The sequence below is a fragment of the Esox lucius genome, chromosome 9 (genome assembly GCF_011004845.1).
Source record: "Esox lucius isolate fEsoLuc1 chromosome 9, fEsoLuc1.pri, whole genome shotgun sequence".
Lineage (NCBI taxonomy): Eukaryota > Metazoa > Chordata > Actinopteri > Esociformes > Esocidae > Esox > Esox lucius.
In genome coordinates this window covers 8,506,859-8,517,211 of record NC_047577.1, presented here as the reverse complement: position 1 = coordinate 8,517,211, position 10,353 = coordinate 8,506,859, and the positions used below count along the sequence as shown (strand labels likewise).

General features: G+C 47.2%; 1 protein-coding gene across 1 annotated transcript; it reads right to left on the bottom strand.

The window, feature by feature from the left end:
• arhgap19 (Rho GTPase activating protein 19) lies at positions 1 to 10,353 on the bottom strand. The gene is made up of 12 exons (XM_029121888.2): positions 10,278 to 10,353; positions 8,687 to 8,985; positions 7,960 to 8,040; positions 6,907 to 7,116; positions 6,028 to 6,254; positions 3,943 to 4,029; positions 3,727 to 3,792; positions 3,106 to 3,321; positions 2,770 to 2,889; positions 2,538 to 2,651; positions 2,332 to 2,439; positions 1 to 2,204 (listed from the first exon to the last, which is right to left on the bottom strand). Exons 1-12 carry the CDS (start codon positions 10,319 to 10,321, stop codon positions 2,148 to 2,150), a joined length of 1,629 nt encoding a protein of 542 aa, XP_028977721.2. The 5' UTR covers positions 10,322 to 10,353; the 3' UTR covers positions 1 to 2,147.

The window sequence follows — 10,353 nt, the reverse complement described above, 5'->3', positions numbered from 1 at the left end:
ACAATTAATCGGAGCATGTATTTTACAGATTTTGAAACATATTTTACACAGATGCCAGCCAAATTCAGCGTATAAAACACATTGTTAGGTGAATGGAGAAGAGCACAGGCAACTATTACCTTGCATTCAATGCACTGGTAGCAGACTCACATCAACACAGAAAGATGAATTCAAGTAAATCTAGGCAGAAATGGGAGTCTATGGAACTACGGTAGAAATGTATGCAACTTGATGCAAGAAACAAGATTAAATGTTCAGATGGTGTGTAAACATAAAGACCTTGGCCAATACTGGCTAACAGAAAACCATGAATTATACAAAGTAAATAAAGACGCAGTGGCAGTGAAAGATAATGCCCATATTTTAGTGTAATGTAATCTAGTTAACACACAACATAAAGAGTTCCAGTATTCATCAAACTACCTCACGGCAATTCATAACACAACTCATGAAAATAAATTATTGACTCGCTGAAAGCTTCAGATAATCCAGAGAAAAGACTGAAAATGTGGTTTGCAGACATTTCATGTTGTCAAGGTGATTGGCCAAATGTCAAAGCTCCTTTGTGAGAAACAAAAGAGAATAAGAAGTCCTGGAACAACATGTAAAGGGAGGTAGTTCGAAAAAAAAAAAAAGAGGGGAGAACAATCAAATCCATTTTCGCATCAATAACACACGGTGTCACGTTTTGACTAAACACCCCCGGTCTTCACAACTTCACAAACCCATCACCTCATCCACCCTCTCTTCAAAACCCACATCACTTTCTTCAGCCAACGACGCCATATGTTCGGCAACCTTTTTTTGGGTTTCTGGATAATCCAGACGAGTCCCTTCCACGCTTCTCCGTTTTCTCCTGTTCGGTGTGGGATGAAAGTGACCCGGTACCAATCTCCCCAACTGAGGCCGACGAAGACTCTACTGTCCACAAACAGCCACACTGCGAGCAGAGCAACAGGAAACTCCATTGCTCAGCCATTGTTACATCAGTGAGTAATAAGACACCAGCATCTCTCCGAACAACCCGAAGACTGTCCAACGTACAGAAAACCTCCCGATAACCTCACAATCCTGACCAATCTTCACCCAAATCAACTGAGTTCCAGTTAAAAATAACAAGATAAAAAGACCTAAAATAGGCAGATGAAAAGGTCACAGCTTTTAAATTGAGCAGTTAATTGACACAATTCCCACTCGTACATAAAGAGTACACTTCAATCTAGCTTCTTTTCTTCCCATGGTCAAACGTTCTCCGATCTTGGATTGAGTATAAAAAAAAATAACAGCAACTACCACAGCATATCCCTTTGAAGGCATGCTTTTACTTCTCAGAATCGGAACTGTGTATGAACGGAATTAATATTCTAAATGAAAACACAGCGTAAAAAATAAATTACTCCCGGAATGAAGACCTAGCGCTCTCCCAAACACTGCAGGCATTACACAGCGTTGTTCTGTTCCTCATCTCTGCTTCACATAACGTAGAGACGCTGAATATTTGTCTCCACTACAACCCTGGCCAATGCTCACCTATAGTAAACAGTTCACCAAAAGGCCAATAGGCTGTTCTATGACACCTGCAGACAGTATTTAAATAAAATATTTAAAATCAGTTAGATATGCATACAGGTTGCTGCTGTACTCATTTTGTAACTATCTAAAGCGATTTTAAACACTGGCCCTCTTAGTGAACCAGGTTATTGGAACAATCCCCAGACAAATGTCGTTGGTGGTATTTGAGACTCGCTGAATCGTTGCAGTGTGTAGGGACATTTCTAGACCGCATCGATTATTAGTAAACAATGTCACATTTTTAGACATGCAGCACCAATACCAGTGAAAGGAAGATAAAATAAGAAATGCACATATATACATATTCTACAAGTTCGGCTCAGCAAGCTAGTGGTTATCAATGGCGTAAACAGATTCAAAAGTTGGAGCACTGACCCAAAGCAGACTAAAAGGAGCACCTTTCTTCAAAGCTCACTGTTAAAATGCTTTTGCTCTATTACCTCACTTTGTGATTTTGATGACTCACTTCTTAAGAGATCTTGAATCACATTAATGTCACTTGAAAAAAAAAAAAATACAAAAAATACAACAGCCTTCGGTTAGTAACAGTCTGCTAGCACCAATCCACCAAACCTCTACATTGATGTTTCTATGGAGGGGGAGAAACACATTCTGGAGATGGAGGGAGAGTCCTAAAGAGACAGAAATAGATTGAAAGATAATGTGAGGGAACCAAAAACAGACATATTATAGATTATTTTTGGGATCCAAAAACACCAGAACTGGAGAACACGTGTTAGCGATCGGGACGCGACGTACCTTCTGGACTTTGAGCACCCTCTCCCTGTTGAGGGCCATGCTATCGGAGGCCTTGACCCCGACCCCACCCTTCAGCGGGTTGGTATTCACTATTACCGGACTGTTCACCTGTTGACACACGGACACATAGATGTGTTGTTAAGGAAGTGATGTCATTCTCCACCAGAACCAACGAGGAGGGGGACGACGACGGGCACGCCACTCACCGACCGCAGGACGATGTTCTCCTGCCCTGTCCGCCCCGCCTCCGACCCAACCAAACCCGGGGAGATGAGTCGGCCCCTCCTGTCGGTCGGCAGCTGGTCCGGCTTGTGTCGCCTCTGTTTTGATTGGACCATGTTTCCAGGAGGGCGGGACAGTGGAACAAAGGGTTATTTCATGTTTTGGAGCGGGCGTGGTTAACGGAGCATGACAGCACGTCCACACGCGCAGACCCACCTTGATGAGTCCACCGAAGGAACGGGAGCGGGGGTGTTTCTTGTTCTGGACGAGAGGGGTGAGGCAGTCATTAGCATCGGGGGTGCCTGGGGTCGGGCTGGGGGTGGTCTGCTTGGCCAGCTGCAGGAAAAATATCAGGCATCTCAACAAATCAAACGTTTTTCTTATTATTGTTTAAAGAGCAAACTGATTTCCCGTTTAAGCAATATGAGCGAAAACGCGGTAAACGTAAACCTGATACTGTTGAGATACAGACATGGGAATGACAGATGACACTGGCACACGGCTGATGCCTGCCAGATGAGGATTTGAGTTGGGAGGAACCAGGAAGAGTACCTGTCGTATGAGTTTCTTCTTCTTGGCAGAGTTGGGCATGTTGTCGTGGACGTGGCGAAACAGCTCCTTCAGGGCCTCCTCTGTGTGTTGCTGCCGGCCCTGGGACGAGGGGTCTGGGGAGGCGCACAGGTCCTGGGACGGGTGAGCCCCACACCTCTTCAGGGCCGCGGGGACAGCGGCTGGGGAACCGGTCAGGGGTAACAGGTCCAGATCGTCCTAAGGGAAGCGGTCACAGCAAAGGTCCATCCATGTACGTTTCTCCAATATGCATCTGATTTTGTTTAGCGTCCGACCTTTGACCTAAGCACTATGGACTTCGGTCCAGAGTAAAGCAATTTAGAGGAGATCTGGGTGGAATGTGGCAGGGCACTTTAAGCCTAAAGGGAGCTTAGGAGGATGAACGCAGACAAATCTATACGCAGACATTTCCATGACCTAAAGATCTGGCAACAGGCCTAACCAGATCTGACTGGACATTGTGGGATTAAGGCCAACTTTCTGATCGTCGTTTCATAAAGCCTGGGTCACGCTCAACACTCGGGGGTTAGACTGAACACGGTGCTTTGGTTAAGAGGAAACGAAATGACAAGCGACAGAAACGGAAAACGTTTCACGACCAACCTTGGTCTGAAGGGTCTTGGATCCTGTGAAGTGTAACCTGGCGTGCTCTCTCATGTACACAGGAGCCTGGGGAGAAAGACGCAAGGAAAGAAATATGACCGGACACGCCGAAAACGGTCTCTTCTGCGCACGGCACAATCATGGCTTTGGGGGAAACGCCCCTCTGATCACGTTCTTGTTGGGGACAAGGTTCACGGGACAATGCATGTGTCCTACCCGAAACAGTTTCTGGGAGTGCTTGATGAGGAAGGCCATGCCGCTGTTCAGCTTTTTCAGATTCTCCTTCAGGTCGCTGGCTGTCATCTGGAAATACATGACACATTCAAATAAATGACCATCAGCTGACCAGTCCAGGTGAACCCAGTTGTCGACCATCAGATGACCAGTCCAGGTAAACATAGTGGTCGACCATCAAATGACCAGTCCAGGTGAACACAGTGGTCAACCATCAGATGACCAGTCCAGGTGAACCCAGTGGTCGACCATCAGATGACCAGTCCAGGTGAACCCAGTGGTCGACCATCAGATGACCAGTCCAGGTGAACCCAGTGGTCGACCATCAGATGACCAGTCCAGGTGAACCCAGTGGTCGACCATCAGATGACCAGTCCAGGTGAACCCAGTGGTCGACCATCAGATGACCAGTCCAGTTGAACCCAGTGGTCAACCATCAGATGACCAGTCCAGTTGAACACAGTGGTTGTGATGACTGTGACATGACATTCCAGTCCCCCCAGTGTAACTTATCTATGGTTCTTCTACCCATCACCCTCAGGGGGAAAAAGGCCTAAACATGAAATTCCCCACATTTTCTGACAAACTATTCATTTTGCTGACACCTTGACCCCTGCTGAAAATGTGAAATATTAACACAGGCCAATGGTTTGGATTTATACAACACTGAATACCTTATGTTGCCTTAAAGAAAAACTGCTACATGACCACCAATCTAACTGCTCACACAACGGACTGACCTTTTACATTTTAAACCTGACCTCGTGTTGTGTTCAGTATGAAACACTGAATCACATCATATTCTTACCATTACTCAGAGCATTCAGAGGGAGTACAGGCCCCAACAACACAGCCAAGTACTGACATCTAGTGGAGGTTCAAGACAAGGGAGTTATTGTCCTTCTCAAAGAAGAGTCTAGCCTGCATTTAACAGTATACATTACAAACTGGGCGGGTTGAATACTGAGTGCTGATTGGCTGAAAGCAGTAGAATAACAAACAGTATACCAACTGGTATGACACGCTTCATGCTGTTCTAATTGTATCGGCAACCAGTTTTCAGCAGCAGGTCACCTCTGGGGTTGGAGTATATGACAAATGCACCACAGCAAAGGGCTGCTCTTTTGCACGACACAACGCAGAGTGCTTTGACACGGCCCTTAGCCGTGGTGAACTGGCCACACACACAGAACACCCACACAGCCTCAGTAGACTTGTTTCCAACAGACACTAGTGGCGTCCACTCAACAGAGTCCAAGGACAGTGAAATCCAAGGACGTCCAATTACTTTTTCCAATCCCTGCGTTGTCATTCAAGAACCTACCCATCATACTTAACGAAACCATTACTGCCAAAAACGATACGAAAGGCCAGTGCACTTGTGCAGTACTTCCCGACAGCCCTCGGCACTGGCATTCAGAGAACATACAGGACATGTAGCCAGGTCTCCTCCCTCAGGCCAGACAGGGTAATGGCCCCCACCTAGTTACTGTCAAGGTCCCCCATGACTCCAGGAGACAGATTCCTGCTTACTCCGACCCCGGTCACTCTGCGGTCCAAATATTACCCTCCCGACAGGCAGACGGTAAAGGTCAGGCAACCGGGCTCAGAAAAAGCCTCGGTGCTATTAAGCTATGAAAGAGCTTAGTGCTGCAGCCCAAGAACATGCCTGAAACACGGATCACGGCAGTCATTGTAGCATGTGACATAATGCTATGCCCTCAGGTGAAGTGGTGTTATTAATTAATATAGCCTACATTTAACCGTTATATCTAAACAATAACTGTATGTGTGTGTGTGTGTAATATATATATATATATATATAAAAAAACTGTATATATAAACTTAAATGGAGACCTGACAGCTCAGAGTCACAGTCCCCAGCATTCACCCATCAGGACGGAGACAATGTCAGACCATATATATACACATCGTCCTGGAGACACACATACATATATACATTTTTCTCGCGTCTCCCTTTGAGAACCAGGAGCATATATTTCTAGGTAATGCGCGCTCTGAGGTCCTGATCTCCCCGTGCTCAGAGAAACAACTGAAGACACGTACACTTCGAGGCCACATGACGTGAGGGGCGAACATGAGGGCCAGGTTGAAGGCGGACATCTTGTTTGCGTCCTGCTTCTTGGCGGTGTGGTACAGGAGGTCCAGGAGCAGTTTGAGGAGGCTGCGGTTGGCCTGCGGCAGCAGCATGAAGAGGAGCTGCAGGGCCTCCATCTGACGCTCCTTGTCGGGCACCGACGTCTTGTTGCCCTTCTCATCAAACAGAGTCATGTCTGGGGAGGGACAGGGAGCACAGGTGACGAGGAGGTCTGTGGGGTACCTGCTATTTTGAGGTGGGTGTAGGAGGGTCAGTGTGTGTGTCAGGACAGGGGTACCTGCTATTTTGAGGTGGGTGTAGGGGGGTCAGTGTGTGTGTCAGGACAGGGGTACCTGCTATTTTAAGGTGGGTGTAGGAGGGTCAGTGTGTGTGTCAGGACAGGGGTACCTGCTATTTTGAGGTGGGTGTAGGAGGGTCAGTGTGTGTGTCAGGACAGGGGTACCTGCTATTTTGAGGAGGGTGTAGGAGGGTCAGTGTGTGTGTCAGGACAGGGGTACCTGCTATTTTGAGGTGGGTGTAGGAGGGTCAGTGTGTGTGTCAGGACAGGGGTACCTGCTATTTTGAGGTGGGTGTAGGAGGGTCAGTGTGTGTGTCAGGACAGGGGTACCTGCTATTTTGAGGAGGGTGTAGGAGGGTCAGTGTGTGTGTCAGGACAGGGGTACCTGCTATTTTGAGGTGGGTGTAGGGGGGTCAGTGTGTGTGTCAGGACAGGGGTACCTGCTATTTTGAGGTGGGTGTAGGAGGGTCAGTGTGTGTGTCAGGACAGGGGTACCTGCTATTTTGAGGTGGGTGTAGGAGGGTCAGTGTGTGTGTCAGGACAGGGGTACCTGCTATTTTGAGGTGGGCATGGAAGTGTCGGTGAGTGAGGAGGGGTTCGGGCAGCTCCCCCAGGAAGGTCTTGAGGAGGGTGGCCACGTCGTTGGGGTGGAATTCTGCCCCCTCCAGGTCGATGTCCACCCCGCTGTTCAGCTGCTCCTTCAGGGCCTGCTGCCTCACGCTGTTCCCCGGCACCCGGAACAGGCCCTCCACATGCAGGTCTGGTCAATTCATATCAATTAGTTAACCATCTAGGACCAGGAACAGGCCCCCCACATGCAAGTCTGGTCAATTCATATCAATTAGTTAACCATCTAGGACCAGGAACAGGCCCTCCACATGCAAGTCTGGTCAATTCATATCAATTAGTTAACCATCTAGGACCAGGAACAGGCCCTCCACATGCAGGTCTGGTCAATTCATATCAATTAGTTAACCATCTAGGACCAGGAACAGGCCCTCCACATGCAGGTCTGGTCAATGAATATCAATAAATTAACCATCTAGGACCAGGAACAGGCCCTCCACATGCACGTCTGGTCAATTAATATCAATTAATTAACCATCCAGGACCAGGAACAGGCCCTCCACATGCAGGTCTGGTCAATGAATATCAATTAACCATCTAGGACCAGGGACAGGCCCTCCAAATGCCGTTCTGGTCAATAAAAATCAATGAATCAACCACATAACTGAGGAAGGTCTGACCCATCAAAAAATATCAATTGTGGATTGTTGAGAATAAATTGACATTTTCAATGACGACCTGTCCAAAGCAATACAACAGCAAGAGGAAAAAACATGGACAACCTACAGCACAGAGAACCACACATTACTACTGTAGAAATGTAAATACAAGTAAATAAAAACTCCATATTCAAGAGAAAACGTAACTCAACTTTAACTAAATCCAGCGAGACATTTGACAGATTCAGCAAGCACATTGATCAGATCAACCACCAAGACACAGGAACAAGGACACATACTAAAGATCATCATTATTACATAATCATAGTTATCGTCATCATCATCAATCGGTAAATGTAAAAGCAGGATCAACTCACTCTTGCTGAGGTATTCAATGAGTTGGTAGATCTGGGCGATGCCTCCCTCTGTCAGGGGCGCCCCGAAGACGACACCCTTATCTGGAACAAGGACAGAGTGACGACAGAATGATGATGGGTCAGTAGGGAAGACCTGGTAATGCAACACTGACCAGAGGGCGGTCAACCTTAACCAGAGGGCGGTCAACATTGACCAGAGGGCGGTCAACATTGACCAGAGGGCGGTCAACATTGACCAGAGGGCGGTCAACCAGTATGCGACTGAGATTTTAGGTAAGGAGTACACTATAAAAAATAAAATAGAGTCTGGGCCATGCTCAGGATGCAAGTGTTTGAAGATTGACATGTAAAAAATACAGAGGGCCCAAACCCCATCCGAGCCCTAAACCCTGCACCCTAGGCCCTAAACCCTGCACCCTAGGCCCTAAACCCTGCACCCTAGGCCCTAAACCCTGCACCCTAGGCCCTAAACCCTGCACCCTAGGCCCTTGAGGAGTGAGGATGACAGGCTTTAGTGCACTGTTAAGAACTCCACCAAGCCCTGTGACAGGTCAAGGGTCAGACACACCCTAATACCCATCCCAATCAAACAATTTCAGATCTCCAAGTGCCTCGACGGCAGGGATCAGGGGACGGCCCGATTCCTTTCCTACGTGTAAAGAGACATGCTAGTTCTAAACGTTTCCGATACGTTGTAACGCACTGAACCCCCGGGGCGACCTCTCACCTTTGCGTTTCAGAAAGTTAAAGGAGCGGAAGAAGCCGCCCGCGTGTGCACCTAGGACCGCCGTGGGGGTCTTGGGCCCCCCCTCGTCGCCCAGCAGCAAGGAGAACTCGGCCCCCGGAAGGTCGATGAGGCGGGTGACATTGCTGAGCACCAGTTCCAGAAACACCTCGGGTCTCTCGTGGCGCAGCTTCTCCACGAAGAAGTCCGGGTTGAAGATGATGGGGAGGCGGCCCGCCGTCCCCCCGCCCCCCTGAGAGACGCCCGCATCCTGGCTGATCACCACGTTGCACACGGTGCCCCTGGAGGGACAAAACACAGCTGAATGTAGGGGATGTTCCTCATAACAGCACCGTCAATGTATGTGTTGCTGGAGCGCCCACACACACACACAAAATGGTGAAGCAGCTAGTCAAACATATGTCAAAGTTTCACTTCCAGACTCATGCTCAGAAACTCTGCGAGCTGAAGCGACTTGTTCTTCCCTTCATGAGCAAACAGTGACAGTTCAAAGCAGCTCATAACGGCCTCAGCTTTCACTCTTCACGCAGCCCAGACCAACCTATTTCTATTCAGTGACATTCACAATGTCGCTAAATGGACTATTGTATTGGTGCTTCTTGGGAAGCAGAGAAGAAAAACCAACATCAGTATTGCCCACTAAGTCCTGCATGCTCAAAAGAGCAACAACTGGCAAACAAACCTTATCCAACATCACTGGCCACACTTCCACTCATGCCAAGTGAATGCTCATTCTACAAGTTGGAGAGATCATTTCTACTAAATCACAAAAATGGAAAAACAGTGTTTTAGTGTGGAGATCAGAGTTGCCTTCATTGGCTGATGACCAGGTCGAGATCATTAAGAGGGATAAACAATTATCTAGCCTACTGTAACTTCTAACTGAAGAACATGTTACGATACAGTGCTGTACCACGCAAAGCAAATTGATATGGCCTCTCTTGAAACATCAACTAACAACATTACCATATTTATATCGGGGAGTTCCATAACGTTGTGTGCGGTTGAACACTACCCAGATTAGCTTCTGTTTTAATGAGAGGTTGCGTCACACAACACTGTATATTTTCTTTCTAGAATTGTTAACCGACGTTACTAAAACAGACAAGAAGTCTCAGTCAGTGACACAACCAACTGGCTAGTTGGTTGACTGGGTACAGGCAGTACTGTAGTCTACTGTACACGTTCCACTCGTCTTTTGGGATAGGACGGTTACAGCCACTGAGCCAGACACTTTACGTGCCACACAGCAACGCTAAATAAATGCTATTGCTGTTATTCAGCAGCAGAACCGAATTAATAATTGCTGTAATTATTCAGTTGTGTGAATTTAGGTTGCTGTTGCATGATTGTCAGAGCTGACTAACCAAACTAGATTAGATAACTATCCAATACAGTCCTGTACAGTACAGCAACAGAAGCTAGCTAGCAACGTATGGCTGAAAAACAATACCACACAGCTGATTGTCAGTAATAGAGAAGCACAAATACCAGACCCAAGACATCTGTAAATAACACAGTATATTTCTTTTTTTTAATGCACGGCTTATTGCATTTTCAACTATTGTATTACCTTCTATTTTGTGCATTTTCATCGCTATCTTTCTCCGCTGCCATCTTCCGTTTGAATCCTCCGCTAATATCCCGAT